Source organism: Bidens hawaiensis, unplaced genomic scaffold (genome assembly GCF_021521415.1).
Source record: "Bidens hawaiensis isolate Kalapana, Puna unplaced genomic scaffold, B.hawaiensis_p1.1 tig00016943_1, whole genome shotgun sequence".
NCBI lineage: Eukaryota > Viridiplantae > Streptophyta > Magnoliopsida > Asterales > Asteraceae > Bidens > Bidens hawaiensis.
This window is the reverse complement of record NW_027492567.1, coordinates 437,548-463,618: the sequence shown is the minus strand read 5'-3', so window position 1 is coordinate 463,618 and position 26,071 is coordinate 437,548. Positions and strand designations below refer to the sequence as shown.

At 36.2% G+C, this 26,071-nt stretch overlaps 3 protein-coding genes, 1 non-coding gene and 1 pseudogene across 5 annotated transcripts; 1 reads left to right on the top strand and 4 right to left on the bottom strand.

The window, feature by feature from the left end:
* Positions 1-334: 334 nt before the first annotated feature.
* Positions 335-1,675, bottom strand: LOC143552547 (uncharacterized). The gene has a single exon (XM_077042735.1). It carries the CDS (start codon positions 1,673-1,675, stop codon positions 335-337), a length of 1,341 nt encoding a protein of 446 aa, XP_076898850.1.
* Positions 1,676-3,749: 2,074 nt separating this feature from the next.
* On the top strand, positions 3,750-5,677 carry LOC143552546 (annexin D5-like; annotated as a pseudogene). The gene is made up of 6 exons (XR_013138674.1): positions 3,750-3,825; positions 4,284-4,429; positions 4,650-4,867; positions 4,989-5,204; positions 5,297-5,386; positions 5,471-5,677. The product of XR_013138674.1 is annotated as an annexin D5-like (transcript).
* A 362-nt stretch (positions 5,678-6,039) lies between these two features.
* Positions 6,040-6,863, bottom strand: LOC143552544 (G-type lectin S-receptor-like serine/threonine-protein kinase SD3-1). Its single transcript, XM_077042734.1, has 2 exons — positions 6,792-6,863; positions 6,040-6,564 (listed from the first exon to the last, which is right to left on the bottom strand). Exons 1-2 carry the CDS (start codon positions 6,861-6,863, stop codon positions 6,040-6,042), a joined length of 597 nt encoding a protein of 198 aa, XP_076898849.1.
* Positions 6,864-12,192: 5,329 nt separating this feature from the next.
* On the bottom strand, positions 12,193-12,345 carry LOC143552560 (U4 spliceosomal RNA). The gene has a single exon (XR_013138678.1). It is a non-coding gene; the product is annotated as a U4 spliceosomal RNA (small nuclear RNA).
* A 3,135-nt stretch (positions 12,346-15,480) lies between these two features.
* Positions 15,481-21,790, bottom strand: LOC143552554 (E3 ubiquitin-protein ligase RKP-like). Its single transcript, XM_077042741.1, has 11 exons — positions 21,595-21,790; positions 19,226-20,828; positions 18,311-19,144; positions 18,061-18,221; positions 17,825-17,963; positions 17,651-17,734; positions 17,275-17,556; positions 16,541-16,672; positions 16,256-16,455; positions 15,972-16,176; positions 15,481-15,905 (listed from the first exon to the last, which is right to left on the bottom strand). The coding sequence occupies exons 2-11, from the start codon at positions 20,723-20,725 to the stop codon at positions 15,624-15,626; spliced, it is 3,819 nt and encodes a 1,272-aa protein (XP_076898856.1). The 5' UTR covers positions 20,726-20,828; positions 21,595-21,790; the 3' UTR covers positions 15,481-15,623.
* Between the last annotated feature and the right edge of the window lie 4,281 nt (positions 21,791-26,071).

Below are 26,071 nucleotides of genomic sequence, written 5' to 3'. Positions count from 1 at the left end.
AGCTATGTCACATCATTCGCCATGATAAGTCTTACACTATAGAGATATAAGTAGAAAAAACTAGTGAGTACAACAACAATTTTGGTATACAAGAATCTTGTTTCGTGCATTAGAATATGTATATACATAGATTTTAAGGAATTAACAGTTTTAATGCTAGGACGATATATATATATATATATATATATATTACATGTAACAAGGGCCACAATTATTGAATTATACAAGATTATTTGAATGGGGACCGATCAAGTTCGTCTCCATGAACAACTTACACACAATCCGTTATATTTACATATATGTATGTAACAATGATATGATGCGCGCAATTCGATTAGGAGGATTGAAGATAAAAGTTGTAGGAGTTGATGCCAGTAAACATTCCATCATCCTCGATGGTGGTAGCCCAGTAACCATCTGTATGAAGATCGCGTCGCGTGTAGGAGTAAGGCACATCACAAGCAGCCTTTGTAGCCATGAGTGCAACCGTTTTTTTAGTTAACGGTGGCACTACCACATTGTAACTCACTTGTCTCTCAAAAGTAGTAGTTGTGGATCCTCCCCATTCATGCGCATAGCCAATCTCAAGCGACACTTGGACCTTCGCCTCCTCAATAAATGGAACAATATTGGTGTCGAACTCTACCGCTACACCACCTTTCACCGACACATTGTTATTCCAACTAGTGGTCCTAGAATCAGTTATTGTAAAAGTGACGGTGATTGTGGCGTCTTTGTCAGGGTTGTCGTTTACCGCAAAAGCTTTGGAAACTTGTTGGATTCCCTCCTCATAGATCCTGGAGTCAGAGAGGCGGTATGTGACATCTGAGATTACCCTTTTCAAGACGCGCTCTTCAACAACCAGCCTTGTCTGTCTTGACGTGAGTGGATAATCCGCTTTTAAACAGTTTGTTTTCCCCTCTGCGGTCACTGGACCGCAGAAGTAGTAGTTGCCCAAATTGCGAAGAGCAAGGGTGTTGTTACCTATTTTCACAAACGTAAAATAGGTGTCAACCGAGTTGTCATCCTTTTCCGCATCAGCCAATATCCAGTTAGAGCTTCGCTTCCAGAACTTGCCAAAGTACATGTCTTTTATACGGTAGCCTCCATATTGAGTGGGGAAGAGTTGATGTGCCACCAGTGGATCTGCGAAGTCCATGCCAGACTCGAACCTATGATAATTATTGTTCGTGCCAATGACACGGGAGCAAAGATAGTTGCCCTCAAGTTGTTCGGATCGGAATGAGACTTGAGAGGGAAGTATCACCAGCGTTTCCCAATCAACCACTTGCAAAGTGTCTACAGCAGAGTTGACTTTTAGCAGTGTGGCGCGCCGTAGGTACTTAGACGTGCCAATGCTTAGCAACTGGAAACCTGATGAAATATCACCAGAAACACGGAACAAGGTGCATGCAGGATTGGTTTGGTCTTCTAATGGTTTGTCTGCAGAAGCTGTAACATAAAAATCGTTTTGATATTCTTGTACCACCCAATACTTACTGTTGAAGCAACATCTTATGTGCACTAGTCCCGTTTCTGATTTCTCTGTTGCAAACTTTGCACGCGGACTAAAAATTGCTTTTTCGTCTTGTTCTAGTGAACCTGTTGGGAGGCTGCTTTCTGAGAGCTTGTAATATTCCCCCGACCCCAATACGAAATATTTTGGGAGTGACATGGCTCGATGGATGAAAGTTTGTTTGTGTTTGTGTTTGTGTTTGTGCAGAAATTGCATGAATATATGATGATTTTATAATAGCTAAGTGGAAAGCGTCATTAAATTAAATAATACGTACTAATCATTTATATTTGTTTAATTCTCACGCTTTGGTTATTTAAGCAATCTTAATTTAAGCAATGTACAACAACCCCAACTTGGTGTCCGAGTCTCTCTCACTTTCAAATAAATCATAATATGGGGTTCATAGATGGGTTAGGCCAACATATGTTGCCGGTGGAATACATTTTATTTCGTAAGTATCGCCTCATGATTCCATTTTTTTTCCGGTTGATGAGACATACCTCATATGTCGCAATGCGTGTTTGGACTCCTTTGGGAAGCATGCAATACATTGTGAAGAGATCCCCGAGTACAAGTACCAACATTATTTGGTAAGGGGTGTTCTTTTTGACATATTTAGGCGTGACGGGATTTTACTAAGAAAGAAGCACCGGTTAGGGAAATTCACAAAAATACCAAGTAGACCAAAAACATGCTTCTAAATACCCATTTGACTCTAGTCGTGTTCTCCACGTCCCACCAATTATAAATCAAACGAATTCTCTTGAAAAACTTCGAATTTTTTTAAAGGATCCGTGTTGCACACGAAATGGCTGACCACAATCCGTTTTGTTCTTAATATCATTCTTTCTTATATTTCTTTTATATCAGTTATAAAAGTACTTATAATTTACGAACGACTCTCCTTCACCCATCGGCCATCACTACTCAAACAAAACTATGAAAATGCTAGCAACTACACAATGGGTGTGAATAGAAGCCAAAAGGAAGTCAAAAAGAAAATGCTTTAAATTCCACCTAATCATTTGTTTCATATACACTTTTATCGTTTTAGACGACTTGATCCACTTGCATAACTTTAGCAAGTCTCCTCTAGTTGGGTCAAACGAATTAAATGACAGTGGAGAAAGATTGACTTCATAATGGCACGTCTCCCTTTGAACAAATCAATTATGGCCAACCCATTGGTCCCCTTAGTTTCTATATAATCTCTTCGTTTCTTTCTCTCTAAACTCACTCTATTCTTCTGTTTAAACAATTGATCGATTATGAAGAAACACAGATCTACTCCCTTTGACGGGTCCTAGATCTAATGATTCAACAGGGTAGGATACGGTTAACTGCCAATACGATATGAACTCAATTCCCAAAGTTCAGTGACACGAACCTGCAAAACAGACACCGTGAGCTCGTTACAGGAAGGACAAGAGGGGGGGGGTGTCTTCCCGTAACCACCATCTGGCGTGAGAATAAGCACAATTCTGATGAAGATAATGCACTTAAGTAAATAGTGAGAGTACAGTGGGAGTGAATGAATACCTTAAGAAGATTGAGAAAATATTTATAGCCGAAGGGTGTGGGAAGGTGATTGGGCCAGCTTTCCCTTAGGAAGATGCTCTCGTAACCACCTGGACACGTGTCCTCATACGATAGGTTCAACTTATACGTTGCATGTGCATGTATAACAACCTGGACACATGTCTTCATAGGATAGGATGGTAGACAACCCTGGCCATGTGCACGGTTATAACGGCCTTGCCAGGTGTCCTTTACTGATTGGTCAAGAGGTCACGTATTGCTCAAGAAAGCATCTTGGTAGATCTTCTAGAATGTTATTGGTTAATGACAGCTGTCCCGGGGCATTACCTCATGGTCATTTACGCGGGTAGGTACTCCGTCTTGCGGATGACTTCTGAGGGTGCCAGGATGTTTCCGCATGTCTTGTGAGGGTGCTTCTTCCTCAAATAATTATGCGGGTGGTCCATATGTCCCGCGAGTGCCTTATGAGGGACTTTTGATTGACCCACGGGTGATACTTAAGGGTATTTGGGTCTTTTCAGTACCCTACCTCTATATTGGGTCAAACGAATTAAATGACAGTGGAGAAAGATTGACTTCATAATGGCACGTCTCCCTTTGAACAAATCAATTCCCCTTAGTTTCTATATAATCTCTTCGTTTCTTTATCTCTAAACTCACTCTATTCTTCTGTTTAATCAATTGATCGATTATGGTGACTCTAACGGTTCCTCTGGTACCAGTTTCTCCTAGAGAGGACGCGATTCAGTTATATAAAGCTTTCAAAGGTAAACTTGACGTTTAACTTTAAATTGATCCAGGTTGAATAACTAGTTTTATACTCATTCCAGTCCGAGTTTTTCAAAATGATAAAAATAACTTAACCAAAATGTTCACCCTGAAACTTAAATCACTTGGGTCTATGCAAACTCCTCATCAGCTTCGAATGTTGAAGGAATTCACCAAGTTTTTGTACTCTATGTATTGATTTTTTAGAGTTTTTATTATTTTATATATTTATATGTTTAGTTTTTATTGATTGGGATTGTTTTGGTTTTAAATATAAAATGTTGGCGTGTTAAAAGTAGTGATGTAAACAACTGAAACCGAACTGAAAAATTGGTTTTTTGAAAAACACAAAACCAAACCATCGGTTTTTGTTTGGGTTTGGGTTTGGTTTTGGGTCAGTTATCTCGGTTTCAAGATCACCCTAATACTTCTTTGTTCTTTTATGTAAATGAATCAGGATTTGGGTCTGACAATGCGACAGTGATCGGTATTCTTGCTCATCGGGATGCTACGCAAAGGGCGTATATCCAGCAAGAATACCGAGCAATGTATTCCGATGACATCCGTAAACGTTTGGCTTCGGAACTTAGTGGAAAATTAGAGGTAACGGTAACAGAGCTAGATTTTGACTTTTAAAGTCAAACATGCTAATTATAAATTTCAAAATCAATCAGAATAACTGTCTTTACAGAGATGTCATTCTGTGATGGTCTTTTACAAAGACAATTACCCTAAAAAAAGATTGATCACATTGCATAAATCTATCAAAATGAATTTGAATCTGGAAAATCATTATGTTTGACTATTGAAATTCATGTCATAGACTGCAGTTCTGCTTTGGATGCATGATCCAGCAGGAAGGGATGCAGCTATATTAAGTGACTCATTGAGCCCAGGTTTTATAAATCTTGAAGCTGTAACTGAAATCATATGCTCTCGAACTTCTTTGCAACTACAAACTCTCAAGCAACTTACCACTCGACTTATGGAACTCATCTTGAAGACGACATCGAGCTACAAGCTTCCGGCGATCACCAAAAGGTCGAATCTTTACCCCTTTTTTGCTTTATCCAAGTTGTAATTTTTCATATAGTGTCATTTTCTTGGTTTTTTGAGTGGTGAGAAGACATCTTTTAACTGAAAACTGGTTTTCTTCGTGCAGCTTTTGCTTGCTTGTGTAAGGAACCCGCGTTATGAAGGCATGGAAGTGGATATAGAAATGGCTGCAAAGGATGCAAAGGCTTTGTTTAAAGCTGGTGAAAAGAAACTAGGAACCGATGAAAAAGTTTTTGTTAAAATTTTCAGTGAAAGAAGCTATGCACATTTGATTGCTATAAACACATGTTACCATGACATGTATGGTGGATCACTCAAAAAGGTTCTCAGGAAACATGAAAACATTCCTTTTTTTCTTTTATCTTTTTTTTTTTATTTTCTTCGCTAACCATTGAATTACACGACATTTTGCAGGCTATAAAGAAGGAAACATCGGGGTTATTTGAGAGTGCGCTTTTGACAATCTTACAATGTGCTGAAAATCCCGCAAAGTATTTTGCAAAGGTGAAATCTTTAGTTGACCACAGTTGTGTATAAGTTATAATATGATACTCTCATGTTTATATGGAGTTTATAAAATGATTGTAGGTGCTAAATAAATCAATGAAAGGTTTGGGGACCGATGACACAACACTTATAAGGGTGATTGTGACAAGAACTGAAATCGATATGCAGTACATTAAGGCCGAATACCATAAGAAGTACAAGAAGAGTTTGAATGATGCAGTTCACTCTGAAACATCCGGCCATTATCAGGCTTTCCTTCTCTCGCTTCTTGGCCCGAATCATCATTAGATTGATAAATGATGATCCATGTAATTTCTTGAATTGTTGTCTTGTGTTTAAGTGTAATTTAAGGTTCTGATTTGTGTTTGTTTGGATATTTGCACACCAAGTTGTACTTTACTTTGTCATGTTATATTAAAGGGGTGTTTGGTATTATGTTTTGAAAGAATAGAATAGTGGGGAATTATGTGCTTTAACAACATAGTGTGTTAAAGATCTTGAATTATATATTTCAAGACTACCAACAAATCTTCCAAGATTCATACTCATTTGGGTCCATCTGTGAAAAAAAGAATCCGAACCCCTTAAAAGCTAGTAAACTACAATCTAAAGTTAGACTACAAAGGTCATGTAAATTACAAAACTACCCTTTAGGACCCTGGTTCTATTTCTCCAGCACCTGCAACTGTTATCTCTGCATCACCATCATTTCTGTAAGCAAAGTTAGATGGAGGTCTATCAACAGAAAGTGTACCTTCAAGAACCTTCATCACTTCGCCTATTGAAGGTCGTAAAAATGGCTGATTTTGCATACACCACAGCGCGATTCTCACGACTCTTTCTACCCCTCTCAAATCCTCACTATCTAAATACTTTTGTTCTTGCATCACTTTCTCCATCACTTGATCCAAATTGTCTCCAACTTCTTCCCTACTAAACAACACAATTTCGGTCAACAATTTCCCGAGCATGTATATATCTCTCTCGGATGGTGACTCGTTAGATGAACACGAGCCTTCACTTTGCAACAAACTCTTAATCCCAAAATCGGTCACCTTTGGGCTTAAATTTTCATCAAGCAATACGTTTTCAAGCTTCAAATTCCCGTGAGGTATGCATAGCTGACATTCGGTGTGTAGATACACGAGTGCGCATGTAACTCCAACCACAAAAGGCTTCAGAGTTCAATCAAACAGTGTTTTCATGCATTTTTGTAGGTGGAAGTTGTTGGATTTTGCAGAACTTAAAAGAAGTCATGGGAACCATGAGGAATAAGGAGACTGAAAAGCCATTGGGTAGAGATCTTACTAAATGTCCTTAACCTTAGAATTCACTTATTTCTTGGTTATTTTTTTACTCCTTTTTTAGGAAATTTGAACCCATTTTTTATGTTTGTGATCACCTGTTCCGGTACATTAACCCGGGTGATTGCTTCTGCGTTATGTGATTGGTGGTTAGGATGGAAGGGGCTCATGGGGAGTCAAGCCAAGGTGTTCAGGAAGGATCACATCATAGCGACTAGGACGCTTATCTCCACCCCAAATATTTTTTACATGTTTATAGAACTTGACTATGATGTGAGAACCCATTATAGGAATAGAGACCTTTTTATTTTTTACGTTTTTGAGTCAGTTGTGTCTACCTCACTTGAGGTGGGTGGGTCTTCTTTTGGGTTGGGGTCTGATTGGGTTCTTGATTATGGGTTGGGGGCCAATTGGGTTGAAACAATAGGGTTTATGGAAATTATTCAAGATCAAGACGGGGTCAAGGTTTGCAAATCAAGAAACATGTCCGGTGCCAATACCAAAGGTACAACGTTTCTTTTTATCGATGTCCCGATAGGTTGTTGTGGGAGAGATCAAGAATTCGGAGAGAACTAAGGTAGGATATGTTGATAGGGATATATCCTTGAAAGCAATTGTTTCAAAGGATAAGCACTTCAAGAGTTGGGATTTGAGGGAGAGTATCTTGTAAATTCCCTGAAATATTGTTTTCATGAAAATCTAGCATTATCATGTTGACCAATTTACTTAAACTGCTAGGCAGATTTCCAGAAAACTCATTCTCACCTAACCATAGGCTTACCATCCTAGAGGCGTTGCCTATATTTTCTGGTAAATCCCCAGAAATATTATTCCGAGACAAATCAAGAAATAATAAATACACGTTTTCAAATATTTGTGACGGATTGATCCATTGAGGTTGTTATTGGAAAGAAATATTATTTCAACATCCCGTGGGAGCCAATCTGGGATTCTTCCTTCCAATTGATTCCCCTTCAAATCAAGATAATACAAATCTTTTTGTGATGAAACCCCATTTAGGAATTTCACCTGAAATTCCACAATAAGGCATAGAGATCGATCTCTTGTAGACTACATCATGGGACAATATTAGCTTTGTGATTCCAAATTAAGTTGCTTCCTTTTCCACCAATGTGCAATACTTTTAGAGTTCTAATTTCGAATAACGAAGCTGGGATCTCTCTGGTGAGCATGTTGTCATGGAGCCGAAGAACTTCTAACTTGCTCAAATTTTGTATCGATGGTGGTATTAGTCCAGTAAATTGGTTCCTGCTTAGGTCAATTGCTTTCATATTGGGTAGTCTTCCTATAGAATTCGGAATTTTTGTTGAGAGAGAATTTTCAGATAGATCCAATATTTCTAGCTTGTTGAGCTTTACCAATTGAAGATGGGATTTCGCCAGAAAAAAAGTTCCTTTGTAAATAGAATGCCCTTAACTTGGTTAAATTTCCAATCTCTTCAGGGATTATTCCTGAAAGAAAATCGGCCTTCAACAAAAGTCTTTCTAGATATAGAAGCTTGCCAACTTCAAGGCTTAAACCCCCTTCAAGAATATTGTCACTTAGATCAAGATCTCGAAGACATTTGATTTCAAAAAGTTGATTAGGAATGAGACCATGGAAGTGATTCCCATTTAACCAGAGGGTAGTCAAATTTTGAAGAGCCCCAAGTTCGGGCTCTATTTTACCCTCAAGATAGTTATGGCTTAGAACAAGGACTTGAAGGGAATCAAGTTTGAAAAGTTGTGAAGGAATTTGACCATGGAAACTATTGTTTTCTAGCAACAACGAAGTCAAAATTTGAAGAGACCCTAATTTGGGTGGTAGGATGCCCTCGAATTTATTGTCACTTAGATCAAGAATTTGAAGAGATTTGAGTTGAAAAAGCGGGGGAGGAATCGTACCATGCAAACGATTCATATTTAAGCACAGGGAAGTTAATTTCGAAGAGCTTCTAGTTCAGGTCCTAGTTTCCCTTCAAAATTGTTATGACTTAGATCAAGAACTTGAAGAGAATCAAGTTTGAAAAGCTGAGAAGGAATCGAACCTTCAAACTTATTCTTACCTAGCCATAGTGATGTCAAATTCCCAAAAGACACTATTTCGGGTCTTAGTTTCCCCTCGAGTTCATTATCATACAGATCAAGAACTTGTAGAGATTTGAGTTTGAAAAGTTGAGAAGTAACCCTGAAAATATTTCAAACTCAAATTAAGTGTCGTCAATCTTCGAAAAGACCCAAGTTCAGGTCCTAGCTTCCCATCAAGAATATTGTTGCTCATGTCTAAGTAGCGTAAATCCGTCAACAGAAAAAGTTGGCGGGGGATGGAGCCGTTGAAATAGTTGTCTTGCATGTCAAGGTGAACTAGTGCGGTGAGATTCACAAACCCATCTCCAGGGATCTATCTCTCCATGCAAATAATCATGTGAGATATCAAGTACTTTAAGTGACCTGATATGGAAAAGCGGAGCCAAGATATTGGAAAATACATGGGCTGGTTTAGTATCCAGATGAGGAATGACTAAGCTATCCAGATAGAGCTCGGTGACAGTTTTGGTTCTGTCGCAATTAACACGCTCCCAGGAGCAACAATCAGAAGTCGAATTCCATGATTTTAGTTCTACAAACTGATAAGAAGTAGAATTATTGATGGCGTTGGTGAGGGTGGATTTAAAGTGAAGAAGTGCTTGTTTTTTATGAGAAGGACAAGAGAATGATGGAAGTGGAACAAAAATGAGTATGAACAAAAGTGAAAACAGTAGCAGTTGTGTGCTTACGTTGGTGACCATGGTGGTTTCAGATGGTTGTATCTTAATTTGATTCATTTGTAGCAAAAGCAGCGGAGATATATAGGGAATGGGATGTAGGCTTCTTTTTTTTTTCCTTTTTCTTTAATCCAAAATAATGTGCATTCATTCTTTAACTAAGTACAATTTATAAAGCTTGAATGTTTGGAGAAAATTAGAACAAAAAGATTTGTGTTGTTATATATGTTTAAGTCCAGTTGAAGTTGAATATATATTCTTTAAAATCTCTATGTTTGGTTTTTCATTGCTTCCAATTAAATGGTTATATGGATTCAAATAATGATATTAAAAGTTAAGTAGGTGTAAAGTAGATAATTTAAAAAAATATATAATTTAAAAAAAAATTCAGGCCTATCGGGGTGTCGGGCCAAAGTCAGTCGACCACCCAGACCTGCCTCATAGCCGGCACTGTGTCGAATGAATTACGAACGGTTAGCTTATTGTTTGGCTCAGTTACATGCATATTTTAGTTTTACAAAATGTTTTCATTTAATTGTAGAAGAATTTGTTTAATTTACATTTTTATTTCTTTGAACTTGTTTAAAATTCATTATATTCTTGTCAATGATCTTTTTCATATCTCATCTACTCTTGAAAATTGTACAATTAAAATATGTTCATGCATGCATGCATGCGACGATCAGTCTACGGTCACATCGAGGATCTTTTCTACTCTAGAGTTCACGTATTATTTATTAGAAATATATAATTAACACGTACTTGATCATATGTACTTTTTATACAATATAGGATGTGTTGTCAAAATTTGCAGGTTGGTCTCAGGCCCGGTTATGACCATAATGATACGGTCCGTATAGCCTTCGAAACAGCCATACTTATTTGCATAAGATACGGACCGTATGACCTTCAACTTTATACTTTGAAGTAATAGCATTTTAGTCCCACAACTTCCTTTATATAATATATATTTTTAAAGGGCATAATAATTCACATGTGAGAAGTTGCAATGTAAGATCCTCTAGTTGTTATGGATGTTGTTCTTCTTCTACCACTCATCATGTGTCTGATCATAACTTTGGCCTCCTTGATTTTGGCATTATTTTTGCAATTTACTTGTTATTAACAAGGTATGCGCATGAAGATCGTCACAAGACAAGTCTTCTTAAGCTTCAAGTATGTAAATGTTTACTTCAGTCTTTAAATTTGTTTTCTACTACAAAACACCGTTTTTTTGTCACGAAATTATCTTTTGTTTGGAATATTCCAAGACTCGCGCATTGCAACTAAAATTTAGGCTAGATGTGACATTTTGTTAATAGCAATTGACACTGATTTATGTTTGGTTATAGAGACAACTCTATCCATGCTTAAACATCTTGATAATGGCATTTCCGGTTTTCTTCGGTAAGTATCTATTTGTTGCATAATCAAAGATCATTAGACCCTTTTACCTGCCACGTGGACCTTATATATCCGAATCTATGTTTAATAACATTTTGCAGGTGGAAGTGAAGAGGGGAGCAGACGAATGCGAGAAACGATTTAATAAACTTTCTATAGAAGAGAGGCTTAAATTTAATAAGGAGACTCTAGTCAACTTCAACATCAGAAAACAAAGTGCACCAGTTATACGGATTTATTTGATTATGAGGCCTGTAACAAATATATCGTGGTGAGTATGTTTTATTACAACTAATTATCCGATTCTAATTATTCATTATCACATAATCTTTCTCGAAACACAAAGATTTCAAACATTCCTCGACTAATAGCATATGTTTTGTGGTTAAAAGGTTACGATCGTTGTGGCTGCTAGCGGCTTTCATGAACTGCCGTCGGTCAAAAGCAGGGAATTTTTTAAGATAGCTTTGGAAAAGCTTGCATCTATCCCTTCAAACAATATTAAGGTGACAACTATTGTGTTCTGTGCTAGCTGATCATATAATATGAGTGTTTAGTGTTTGTTTGCTAAGTTTTTGATATATATTTTACAGGCAGCTGATGTGTTATGGACCCCACAAAAGGAAGATGATTCTCTTACTGAAAAAGAAGTGCTTCAAGATTATGTTGCTTCCGTTGTAGACGATGATGAACAGATGCAGAAAACTGTATTATTCCAAAGTAACAAACTGTTGATGTGGGTTTTATGTTATGCTACATATCTATCTAAATAGTTTACTTCTTAGTGTATGTATGCTTACTCTCTAGAACTAGTTAACAAAAGAGTAAACTGCAGTTTTCGTCCCTGTGGTTTGTTCAAATCTGCGGTTTTAGTCCAATAATTTCAAATTTGCAATTTTCGTCCCTGTGATTTCATTTCACTTGCAATTAAACCCGACTATACTAACCTCGTTAAGTCTTGTCGTTAAACCCATGTTTTGTCGTTTTTGTCCTCAAATAATCCCACAGCCCTAATTCACAAGCCCCCTCACGTAGGGGGTTGGGGTGTACTTGGGGAAAAAAACGAAAAAATTGCCCTCACGTGAGGGGCACGCTGATAGGTTTAACGACAAGACTTAACGGTTAGTGGAGTCGGGTTTAATTGCAAATGAAATAAAACCACAGGGACGAAAAACGCAAATTTGAAACTATTGAACTAAAACCACGAAATTTAAACAAACCACAGTGACAAAAACCGCATTTTACCCTTAACAAAATTATATTTCTTATTTTCTGCTATTAAACAGCGAAATAATACACATTTAGAAAATTTTAAAAAACTTAGATTGTAGGACCTTACCCTCAAGAGGGAGTCCTTCCAGAAATTCTCGATGGCTAAGGGAGACCCAAAGCCAAGGAGGGGGTTTGGAAATAGTTTTCAACCAGCAATTGACGCGCCTCAGTTATTACCTCATTAGCTGCGTCATTGCCCCAAGCGCAAAGATGCCTATTAACCTCACACTGACCCCTCTTTTGTACAACCAGGTCTTGCCTCCATTTTATCATCCCACCGATGTGGGATCAATCACAAACTCAAAAACTTATATGGCAGAACGTAGCATAGCACCAGATGTGCAAATAATTATCAAGTTAACAAAATAAGACAGCATTTTGTAAGATTAAGCGAGTCTTCTTTTTTGTTTTAAACATCCATGAATGTTGTTCTAGCTTGACATTTTCTTTATAAAAACTAAAAAGTGATGGTTTATTAGCAACTAGAAACTATAGAACTATAAGCAGCAGTGCAGCTTTAAGCACTGCAGTTTAAATGCATAAAGCCTTCTAGATCGATGCATACATCGATATAACATAACTTTTTCAATCATATTCAGCCATTCAATTATTTCTAAAATATAATGTTTCACTTCTCACTAAGATGTGCTATGATCACTGGTTGAAGGCACGATCCAAGCGTGCTTGGTCTATTCACATGAAAAATTATGTTCGTTTCAATAAGTCAAAATCTGATTATTGTTTTTATTCTCGGGCCAAGACACTGATCAATAAAGTAAAATATTTCACTCCAAACTTAAAACATATATTCTTGAAAAGTTTCCTATACACAGTTGACCTGTGAATGACATGTGAGGTGGTTGTTTTGTTGAAGAGCACAAAAGAAAAGAATACCCACTTTAACCCACAAGTGTTGGTTCTATGGATTTGGCCACAACAACGGAAGCCAAGGGTCACATAAAGTGCCTCATGTGCAATCTTGTTAGTCCACCACACTAAAATGTAGTTGTGGGAATAAATTCTAGGTTATTTGGGCCAAACATGATCTTATCAATTCACTTTGGAACATATTAGAAAGTATTCTGTTGTTGACCATGAGTTTGTTACAGTTGACTTTGAGTTGTTACAAGTCTAACTAACTCTTAGAGTTAGTTATATATAGAGAGTCTTGTTATTCATTGTAAATTAATCAAAACACCATTTAATGAAATACTTACTTTCTCTCTTTAGTTTTTCTCTCATTATTCTTTACTGTTTTCAGAACATGTTTGTTTGGGAGTAAAAACGAAGGGCTCATACTTGGTCACTGTTAATGTTTAATACCCATAATATTTTTTATTAGTTAGTAACAAAGTTTTATTAGTAATTAACCAAGTTTTCTAAATGTATGGGCCTACAGTGTAACAGTGGGTCACTGACTCACTATAACACGCTTAAAATCCATAATACTTTTTATTAGTTAGTTAGTAACAAAGTTTTATTAGTAATTATCAGTTATCATTCGTTAACGTTTAGCGTAGTTATATGCCAAGTGTAGTGTTCTTTTATAGGATAATAATTACCTGAAATCTCATACGTTTATTAAATCTGGTATTTATTCATACAATAATAGACAATAAACTTGCCAATCTATAATATATATAAACGAAAACATAAAAATCCTACGTGTCGTGATATGGTCACCCCCCCCCCTTTTTTTTGGAGTAATCGGATTTGATTGATTTTTAAATGAAGGTTTTTCATGCATTTGACCCGAATTCACGGGTATGGGTTTTACCAAATCCAGATATTCCTTAAACGGGTTATAACATCAAAGGAAAATTGGATTTTAATAATCCCAACTTTGAAAGTAGTCACTAGTCCCAACTTTCACACTATTTATTTTCATTGGACCTCCGTTAAAAAAACTTAACGACGTTATGTTTTTTTCCAAATTTCAAACTGATATTTTAGGGCTTTTGATCGGAATAAGAATACGAGTCGATTGATGTAAAACTTACTTCCAAACGGTGGTCCAAACGACTAAAGGAAGCTTCAATTTCGGTGTTTAAACTTTTAATTAACAAAAATCAAGCTGTTTGAAGCGTCGTTTCGAGTTAAGTTTTACATCAATCGACTCGTATTCTCATTCCGATCAAAAGCCCTAAAATATCAGTTTGAAATTTGGAAAAAAACATAACGTTGTTAAGTTTTTTTTAACGGAAGTCCAATGAAAATAAATAGTGTGAAAGTTGGGACCAGTGACAGCTACTTTCAAAGTTGGGATTATTATCAGCCAACTGCATTAAGTTGGGATTATTAAAATCCAATTTTCCAATTAAAAATTATTCTCACCAAATTATTGATTTGAAAATCCTATAAAATATGATATACTAAAAATTATTATATGATTTTTTTAAAAATATTATTTATAAGTAAGAAACAATTTTATAGTAAAAGAAATAAGCGGGTCTTGGGTCTTACCAAACCCGAATAACTTTTAAACCGGGTTATAACATCTTAGTCATTTGTGAAACCTTATTATCATCAAACTCTAAGTATGTTATAAATTTCATTACAAATAAAATTAAACCCAAAAAAGTATATAAATATTAAAAACGAGTAATGTAAAACAACTCCCGTAATACAGGGTTAAAAACTAGTTACTAATAAAATAGAAGCATATAACTAAAAGAAAATTAAACTAAGTTGATTTAAACTTAACGAATTTGAATAAAATAACAAAATAACTAAAACAAGATATTTATAATATATTTAAAAAAGAATTTCAAACAATATTATGCTACTTTCCATGTTTCATTTATCTATTAACTGAATTGAGGAACAAACATATTACATGTTTTCTTAGTAAAATAACACAAATAGTACAGCCATTTAGGTGCTACTTTCCATGTTTCATTTATCTATTAACTGAATTGAGGAACAAACATATTACATATTTTCTTAGTAAAATAACACAAACAGTACAGCCATTTAGGTGCTCGTATGTATTTGTTTGTTCATTACAAACGAATAGAACAAGCCATATTTGTGCTCGTTCAGTTCTCTTACAACCTTAATTGAGAACAGTAAACAACATACAACACTACAAAATAATCCAAATGCAGGTTATATTCCTATGACATACCTGCTAGATCACATTGCCACTATGATACATCAGATGCATTATTCAAACTCTATTTTACAAAATTAAACCCTTGTGTTTCATTTCCAGAAAATTAACTCTTTACTTATTTGTACCTCAGCAGTAGCAAACTGTCACAATTGACTTGTTCTGAATTTGACATAAAGAACTTATACTGAAAACTAATCGCCCTCGGATCCTACAAAATTCATAACCATCCGAGTACCAAACCATATAACCTTATACCCACTAACATAGTCTATTTATTTACACTTTCTATAACTAAGTAGTCTTACAAGTTTATCCACTTCCTTTTGCTCACATAAAACTAAATTTGATTCTTGAATTCATGAAATAAGTTATGTTTCACAAGTTTTTGCATACTTCGAGTACCGCCGCGTTGCAAAAGAAGCACCTTTCGCAATTGATGAGGTGGCGATTTATGCAACCAAGACATGAAACATGTGTGCATGGTAAGAATTTGGCGTCCGCTTCACACCTATAGCATATGCAACACACATTATCATCAGTTTCGCTCTCTTCTTTGTGGGCCACCCTCTTCAACAATGTTCTTGAAATAAGATGACTAGAAAAATCTTCTAACTGCCTGATTTTTGTGAGATGAACATCTCCCTTAAAGCTGCCAGCCTGGCAAAGTAATGCAAGAATGTGAGAATATTATATTATTTCAACAATAAGTTACAGGCTACTAACCCAATTGAACTCTAATAGGTACTGGAATCCAGAAATAAGAGTATCTGCACACTCCATGCTGGCGAAAATGCTGACAATATCATTTTGCTCGCTGGCGTCGGTTACAACACTCGCATCCAACAAATTTAAAATGATACCAACTAATGGTGCCAACATCATTCCTCGGTTGACTTTTTCTGGAGTTTGACCAGGTCTTCTAAGTATCCTGTTAGAAGAAACCAAAATGAAACTACTTCATGCATTTAAAGAAACTTACAAGTCAACAACAAAAAGAAGAAACTTACAAGTCAAAGAACTCCGGGTCATCAACTGAAGTCAAATGATTGAGAACAAAAACAACCACCTCAACTAATCTTTGCAAGTTCGTATCTGCCCCCGACAAAAAAGCCTGGGGAATCTCACATGTGCAAAACTCTAGTACCCTTGCTAGATTGCTTGAAAGATCAAATATAACACTGCATTTTCTTTGTTGAAATTCTATCATCTGCAAAAGAGTGTTTTTTTTTTAATTTAATAAATTATCACTTGATAAAACACATTTGTTTGATAAAGATGATTGTAATATGTACCTGGCCTTTTTCTTGCATATCACGTACGGAAACCGAGAATTCAGTCATTGCCCAACTTAGGGTATTAAAAAGACGATTGAGGAACGCTGAAAACAATTCTTCATCTTTCAAACAGGCCTCACGTAGTAATTTCTGTTGGTCAAAAATGTGGATGTTAGTCAAGATCAAGAATTGCTTAGCAAGTAGGAGGGTATATGAACCGAACGTTGAGTGAACCATTCGGTGGGAAGTTCATTTATTTGATAAACAAAAGAACATGAACTAAGGTTCTTGCTCGTTTAGTTCAATGAACGAACATAAGCACATGTCTTGTTCTTTCATGTATGTTCTTTACTTTACGTTTGCTTAAGTTCGTTCATTTACGTTCATTAATATATTCATAAATAATTTTAGGCCCGTTATAATCTAGTCTGATTTTAATAACTTTTTAGGCCCAACACATTGTTGTTCACATTTAATTTCCATTGGTTTTAGCTCAGTTATGTTCGTTTATCTATGTTTAGACTTTAGGTATGTCAGTTCATTTACGTTCGTAAACTGTTTGTTTATACTGTTAACGAACGAAAATAAACACATTCGTTTTCTTAACGAACGAACACGGACAAGATAACCTCGTTTATTTAGTTGTTCGTCTTCGATCGTCCGTTTGATTAAAGTTAAACGAATGAACACAAACATGCTCCGTTTGTGTTCATTTTTGCCACCTCTACTAAAAGCAATGTGGTAAAAGTCACCTGAAACACACTAGAAACCGATGAAGACTCTCCGTGCTTTGAAAATCCAAACCCACAACCTCTGCATAATCTTACAAGTATATTTGTAACCGGAATCCATGATCGATTATCAAATGCTGATAAAAGTGATGTTGGCAGGCTACGAGTCGCTGCTTTGTTGTTCTCAAAAGCAGCCAAAAACTCCTTGTACAGAATTAACACAGAAATTGATTGCAGAAGTAAATCTCTTAAATCTGCACTTGATATTCTTGGGTCACTGAAATGAGTAACAACAAAAGTAACCTGAAGAAATAAGATACAAAAAATTAGCTTATATTATTATATATAAAGAATTTATATTACTGATTATAATAGATGGAGACTTAGGGAAACATACAAATGGACCAAGTCCTTGTTTTATAAACATTCCTGCTGAGACAAAAGGAGGATCACTCTTTCGCAAAACATGAAAACAATCAACCTGCAAAGAAAGATCAAACGGTTAATTTACTGCACTGAATCAAGAGGGTTTTATATATTTCAAAATATAATGGAAGGGTTAATAGCGTACCAGAGTTTCTATATAAAATTCAGGTACATAACTGAAAACTGAATCCATTTTGCTAAGAACCAGAAGCAACTGGACAAGCCAAATGCATGTTGCATACATTCCCCTTTGTTTCCAGCTGGAAAATAGAGAGATGCGGTACCTACAATACAAACATGGATATGAATTCAATAAATACAATACAATACTTTGTAATAGGAAATTTTCAAACAATTAGAGAAAAAAACAAAAATAATTACCAAGCACAATGGCGCACACAATCTATAACCTCTTCACGGTAGATACTTCGGGCTTCTTTCAACCGCCTTAACTGTTCACCGCCACCTCGTTCTCTTATTTGTCTATCTGTTTCTTCCAGCTGGGATATTGAATGTGACTGATGAGTCATGTAGCCTGATGCCTGCACTCAAAACAACTCATGTTAGACATATACTGTATCTGCATGCATATATGTATGTATATATATAAAGGATAATACGTATATATAACCTGCTTAAATATTGGTGCAAGGCCTAAATGGTACAACAAAAGCATGGCATCCAAAAGCTCCTCTTCTTTTAATCTTGAGGAAGATGAAGTGCTCTCTAATGCTACAACCCTCATTTGCTGCACCAGGCGATAACCAAACTCAGAATCTGACTGGTCACTTGTACTAGGTTTATCCGCTATGTCATCATTCAAATTGGCAGCACTGCACTCAGCTGCCACCTGAGCAGATCTCTCTGGAATAGACCTGCAATGGCTCTGAGAAGCTTTAGCTGTATATCTAAACGGATTCTTAGATATCCTTGAAAAATTAACATCCAAACTTGAACAACAGCACGGCTTCTTAATCCCCACATGTGTTATTCTGGTTTCTGGGTCCACATCATCAACACATCCTTCTTCCCACCGAATCACTTCAGCTTCGGGTTCCACATTTACAGGGTGGACATTAGCTACATGACTGTAGGACCCACCAAGCCTTGGAATCTCAACTCGGTGAGGATCGTTTTTAAGAATAAGTGGAAGCGGAAAACCTTGTTGACCACCTCTGTGTAGAAACCCAACAGTGGGCCCAACACTAGTTCCAGAACCAAACATCCAACCACACCCTCTCACTGCAAATCCTTCTGATAAGAAATGAAGTAGAACAGTAAACAAAGACACAAGAACAGAATTGCTTGATATGCCATGTGGCAGGATGTTGCGATCTGCTCCCCTATTTCTTAATATAATATTCTGTAAAAATGTTCTGAAAACCGAGCCGGGTAACTGGGGTGGCGTTACAGGTGGAATGAATTGCATGACTAGACAACACAGGTCCCGATGTTTCTCCTCAATCTGCAAAAGGGAGAATAAGTAAAATAAGTACTATGTTGTCAAGAGTATAGGTCTAGATCATATGGATCAGAGGAAACATACCTTATTAACTGCTTCGGACAAAGTTTTAGTAGTCAACATCATGCTACTTTCATTAGAAACATCTTCACATGAACCAGGCCACCATACAGCAGGTATCATATGCTGAAGATCTTGTTTATTTGGACATCTTTGAGATAAAAACCCTTCAAATAAAAATTCAAAATCCGGCATCTTCCACCAAACCACCATCAAATCTTCACGCCTTAACATGTGACACGCCAATGCAAGATATGGATACGAACCCGAATATGGACTCTCTCTTAAAACAATAGATGCAGTCTTACATTTGTAAGAAAGTGCAGATATGAGATGTTCAAACATCAGCATGGACCCAGGGAAATCGAGTAAAACATCAAGTACTCTATCCAAACTTTCATAATCATGAGGTGCTTGATCCCGGAAAAAATCCATGAGAAAAGACAAAAGTGGGCCCCAACTTATATATTCCACACTTTCTGCATTTGCATCAAGAGCCGAGAATAACTCCATGCAAATTCCACGAGAAACGGGATTATACAACTCGTTAACAGGCATAAACCGTTTTAAACTTCTTAGCTTTTCCATAGAGTTATAACTACTATTCTCCCCTCGCCACATATTCAACAAGTTTGAAAAACAATGAAGCAAACCGACAGTTAACGAGTTTGTTACTGGCGGGATTTGAATCGGTTGGAATCCTTGAATTGGATATCTAAACGGGAGGGCCCCAAAATTCAAATGACAGCGTTCGCCTTGTGAAAGAGATATTGCTGGATAATAACCTAGCCCGGGAACCATCTTCCTTATTCCATTAAACGCTACACCAAGTGAAACACCGTTTCTAGAATATGAGATTTCATCAGCATCTAAATCTATGCAGCATCCAATGACATCACCAACAACCCATGTTTGACCATACGGTTCAGCATTCAGATTCCATTTGAGGACACGTTTTCCATCATATGCATATGAATCATCTGCACCACCTACACCTGTGTGTTCTGTAAAAGGGCAAGTAACAGTCACCCATCCAAGCTGCTGTAAACCAGCAGTTTCTAGGGTTACTTCATACATCCATTTACCTTTCCATACACATGCATTTGCTCGTGCACTACTGAATACTGCATGGCTTTCAACTAACAAAGGCGGTTTTATAAGTTGAAACTCACCACACACGCTCGATTCTTCAATTTTAATGGTGCAAGGTCTAGAACCATCAACAGAGGCAGACACTCCGTCTCGTGAGGTTTCAACAGTCAATAAGGATTTATGATATTTTAAGTAATCATTTCTTATAACGGAACGGATTACATCAGCATCAACTTGAGAGGTCAACAGATTAATCGTTTTATACGGGAGGTCAAACACGTGTTCAAGCGTTCGTTCAAGTGACTGTTCACCAAAATCATCACAATATGAAACGAGACGGTTTTTCTGACTACCTTCCTTCTTATCTTCACCATCCAATATTAGAGCTAAACCAGAAGAAAGCCAGTTTGTATGTTGACTATCATCACCCATTGGTGGAATAATAAAAGTCACCCGCAGTGACTCCAAAACCACTACCAATAGCAGTTATAAGTTATAACAACAGCATTTTAAAAGCTTAGGATCAAATCTCACCCTGAAAATTAAAGAACATAAACTAGGGTTGTAAACAAGCCAATCCGAACGAGACCTTGTTTGTGTTTGTTCGTTAAGGAAACACATTTGCTCGTGTTCGTGACTTCGTTTGTTAACTTCATAAACGAACAAACAAACACAAACCAGCATAGAGATATAAATAAACACAAATAAATCTGAAAATACAAAAAATAATAAAATGAAACAAAATAATAACAATAATAATATTAATAATAATCCCAAACATAATATAAAACCCGCCATAATCAAGTTAAGTACTTAAAAAATATTTATCCAAACTAACATAAAGGAACTTAAATGAACGAGACCTCTGTTCATGTTCGTTCATATTATTAATTGAACGGAAGTCTTTGTTCATGTCCGTTCATTTAATAAACGAACTAACTTCCCACCATACAGTTGGCTGAACTTTCAGTAAGTCAACAGCCCTAACAATAATCAACAAATGAAATCCGATTCTCCAGAGCACATAACATCTTCCATAGATAAAAAAATTCATAGACCTTATGTTAGTTATGATTAAGTTTGACTGAAAACATGATCACATACAGATTAGAAATTGGACTTGTGTTTGCTTCAATTTAAAAACACAAACAACTGAAATGAAATGAAGCTGGAATTGATCAAAGTTAAAACAAAAACATAAAACCTAACAAATAGGCATAATAGATTAAAAACTCATAACTAGTTCAATCTTAATCATCATGTTATGATTACAATAATAAGCTCAACATCAAATTACTTACGAATCATGTAGCCATGGACATGGAGTCCGTTAATCGTACAGAGGTGAGGAATTATAAAAACCAGAAGCCGTTATTATTGAAAGAAGAAGAAGAGAGAAATTAGGGTTTATAGATTATGAATTGACTTGTGCCAGAATATGGGAAATTGGAAGATTGAGAAGTGACGGAGGAAAGTAAAAGAATCAGGTGAAAGTGGCTGACTGACTGACTGACTATTGCAGCCAAATAACCCTATTTGATCCTTCACCCACACGTGGCGGCTCTATTTGCCAGATCAAACGGCGGCTTCCTTCTTTCATCCACACTGTTTGTTTATTGGATTCATTGATTTTAACTCTATATGTACATTTACAGGAGAGATTTTAAATATCTCATCTATTTTTAAAATATATATTTTTTGTCATGTAATCTTTTTACTCTCCTATAAAAGAGACTTAGAATATATACTTGTTAACTTTACACCATCTATTTTTAAAATATATATTTTTTGTCATGTAATCTTTTTACTCTCCTATAAAAGAGACTTAGAATATATACTTGTTAACTTTACACCATCTATTTTTAAAATATATATTTTTTGTCATGTAATCTTTTTACTCTCCTATAAAAGAGACTTAGAATATATACTTGTTAACTTTACACCCAAACACAATACCCTACTTGAACGCAAATGCAAGTAACACTAATAACCACATACACATAAATTATGAGTGAAAATGAAGTTAATCTCGAAGTTGACTCACTTTCTAGCTTCTACAAGTGCATCACTATTTCATCGTTAACAATTATTGACTAATTATGACCTATATCTGACATATCTAACAAACCATACATTAATAAACAAAAAACAAATGTTAACAATAAAAGTACTTGAATCGAGTTATTTACTATGGATTAATAATAGTGGAGGCACATACAATGGCTTGTATTGCCTAGCTCAAGAAGTGGAAGTCACATGTGAAGGCTACAAAAAGCACAAAAGAACACCCACTTTAACCCACAAGTGTTGGTTCTATGGCTTTGGCCACAACAACAGAAGCCAAGGGTCACTTAAAGTGCCTCATGTGCAATCTTGTTAGTCCCCACTAGTCCACCACACCAAAAAGTAGTTTTGGGGAATATATTCTAGGAGTCAAGTGTCATTTTAGTACATGTTGTTTGCTCAATTACGCAACTTTAATATCATTTTTGAATTTATTGCAAATGACTACCTCAATGTTGTAAAACTTATGATTTTAGTACTTTTAATATAACTCCGTTTATTTTATTTGTTAAGTCAAGGGTACTTTAATGACTTTGCTATTTTTATATAATTTTCTGTTTCTTTTAACAAAATTCCCCTTTTTTTATACTTTCCTAACCCTAAATCCCTAAAACTATCCTCTTCATCTTCTTCATCTCCCACAACCAACTCAATCTCTCTCTCACCACCCGCATCTTGATCATGCACTGCCACCGTGTAAACTACTTGCCACAAGAACCTTGACGGTTACTATTCTCACCTAACATCGTCACTGTTTTCTTCTCTTTCCCGTCTAGCAAGGAATCAAGCTTGTGAACTCAAATCCAAATGCTCTCAAGCCCTCACAAACTGTCACCGAAAAATGAATCCGACTCTCTTCATTTGACTTTGACTACCCTTTGACCCAAGATTCAAACTTTCTTTGTGATTTTGACTTTTTGAAGGAAACCCATCAAGGGAGTGTTCTCTAAGGTTCCTCTTTTCTTGGCGGTGGTGGGGAACATCGCCGGCGAAGCGCTGCCTTTGATGTTGTCACTGTTTTTGAGTCTCCGGCTTAGTGAGGTTGTGAGGGAGGTTGGTGGGTCTCAGATCCCATCTCTTCCCTGGGCTCAAAATTCACTTTGGGTTGTATTTAAAAAGCATCATGGTGGTGGTGGTTAGTGGTTATTGTAATGGTAGAGGAATGGGTTTAGTTGCAGAGAGCAAGGTGGGGGTGTTAATGGAGGGTTTGTTTTATCTAAAGAAGGTGGGGATTTGATTAAAAGAATACATAAAATAACGAAGTTACGAAAGTACCCCTGACTTAACGGATAAAATAGACAGAGTTAGATTAAAAGTACTAAAATTGCAAGTTTTACAAAACTGAGGTAGTCATTTGCAATAAATTCAAAAATGGTACTTAAATTGCGTAATTGAGCAAAACACAGGTACTAAAATGGCACTTAACTTTATATTCTAGGTTATTTGGGCCTAACATGATCTTATCGATTCACTTTTCGAAATTTTGCTACTACGGCTAAAGGGGTATGTTCACCGTCAGCTCGAAAAAACTGAGTGTGGGGCTATTCACCGAATCTGACCATATTTTCGGTACTGGAGACCAGCAATTTGTTGTCCCTAGAGCTTTCCCGTGGCTGCTACGGCCAAACCGGTATGTTCACCGTCAGCCATAAAAAACTAAGTATGGGCTATTCACCGAAAATGACAATATTTTCGGTCGAACCACTGAATCGGATCAGAAATTCGGTCTAGGTGACCTCAATAAAATATTTTTTAACTCTAGGTTATTTGGGCCTAACATGATCTTATCGATTCACTTAGGAACATGTTTTGTTTGGGAGTAAAAACGAAGGGCTCATACTTGGTCACTATAACATGTTTTAAATCCATAAGATTTTTTATTAGTTAGTAACAAAGTTTTATTAGTAATTAACGAAGTTTTCTAAATGAAAGGGCTTTTAGCATAGCGGTATTCAATATGTGTATATAACGGTGTTCCACTTCAAGTGATTGAGCGTTCTATCGTAGATAAGTGTGTAGATTTAAACTTTGGATTTGCGGGTTTGTGAATTTGTCATTCTAAAACAATACAAATCTTCAAACAAATTTGTTTCAATCTCAACCAAACAATCCTAAGTTCATCAACTGATAGGTTAATCAAGCTCACGAACCAGAGAGGTTAATAAGCTTAACAAGTGATTTCTCTCACAACTTAGAGATTCACTATTATACCACTCTCAAGGCTTACTCATATATTTTATATTTTATTCAAATGTCTAGTGTAAAATCAACTCGACTAATATTTACTATGTAGGGTGTAAAATATTTGTGTTGTTCGTGAGTTACACGAGATCAGTGTAACACTTTAATCTATGGGCCTACAATGTAATAATGGGGCACATTAGAAAAACAGCTTGAGCCTGAATTTCACATATCGGCCTCAAACTCAATAACTTATTATTAATATAACTTTTATTAGTATTACATATATACGTAATAATTATTATTGCTAATAAAGTTACAACCATAATATATATTATCTTGTATATATATGACAATATAGTATATAGATATAATAATCAACTAGGTTATAAATAATAATCGAGCAAACGGAACTTGAGCTTGAAGACTACTTATGAGCAGTGGCAGACCTACAAGTGTAGGTGTTGGCCGACCCCTTTGAAAAAAAATAACTTTAAAGGTATATAAATGTTCATATCCCGATTGACCCTATGAAATTTGGACACCGGCCCTCTTCGGCTCTTCCGACCCAGTGATATTGTTTCCTGAGTCCGCCACTAGTTATCAGTCGAGCTTTACTAAGTTAAACAAATAGAGTTCAACTCGACTCTTTATATCCATTAATTGTTTAAACTTAGGGATAATTCCCAAAATAGTCCAAAATAGGAGAGAGAAGACCAAATTAGTCCAAAAGTGATTTTAATTACCAAACTAGTCCACCAAACTAACCAGGAACGTGAGATTGGGAATCGTGACGTGAGTTTTCTTAACCAGTCACAGATTGACACGTGTAAAGGTGACGTGAAAGTTACAACCAAATCTGTCAGAGCCGATAGTTTTCAAGCCAAAAGCATCTTCTGAAAAACCATGGTTTTCGAAAGAAAGTTAGCGGCCCCGTGAGTTTTCAAAAAACGCCGAAATTCGCGTTTTATTGAATTTATTCGCCCCGACGCATTTCGGGTGAATTTCGTCTACTTCGTGAAATTTCAAAAAAGTTGGAAAAAAAGGATATTTTTGCAGTGAAGATTGGCTTGTCCGATGAACTTCAAGAAAGTTTAAAAAAAACGATAAATGTACAAAAAAAATTTTAAAAAACGATAATTTACCTATGAATTTTATCTCCTCCGTTGATTTTCATAAAAAAATTTATAAATCCGAATAATGTTTATTTTAAGCTTGTTATGTTATGTATTCCTTTATATGTTGTTCCATTTCAACAAAAATCTCTTGTAAAACAATGAAATTTAAGAGATGTAATAGGATTGAAGTTGTTGATACGTGTTCCGGGTTTGTAGGTTCGTTTTATGATGGCAACATAGTGTCACGGGTTGGGAAGAAGACCTACATCGTTCAGTTCCGTACCCTGCTTGAAGATGATCAGCCCGGGTTTCTTAGAGAATTTGTGACAACGTGGGCCTAATTCTCACGGAAAATATATTTTTATACAAAAAACCATCGGATTCAAAATATTTGTAAAAAAAGTCATCGGATCTT

Coding starts and splice junctions, on each gene's coding strand:
- LOC143552554 (XM_077042741.1), bottom strand. CDS start 20,725: ATGGGTGATGATAGTCAACATACAAACTGGCTTTCTTCTGGTTTAGCT. Junction 16,673..17,274: donor CGGTTTCTAGTGTGTTTCAG/GTGACTTTTACC, acceptor TTTGACCAACAG/AAATTACTACGTGAGGCCTG. Junction 16,456..16,540: donor ATATGCAAGAAAAAGGCCAG/GTACATATTACA, acceptor ACTCTTTTGCAG/ATGATAGAATTTCAACAAAG.
- LOC143552544 (XM_077042734.1), bottom strand. CDS start 6,863: ATGAGCCCCTTCCATCCTAACCACCAATCACATAACGCAGAAGCAATC. Junction 6,565..6,791: donor GGGTTAATGTACCGGAACAG/GTGATCACAAAC, acceptor TGAACTCTGAAG/CCTTTTGTGGTTGGAGTTAC.
- LOC143552547 (XM_077042735.1), bottom strand. CDS start 1,675: ATGTCACTCCCAAAATATTTCGTATTGGGGTCGGGGGAATATTACAAG.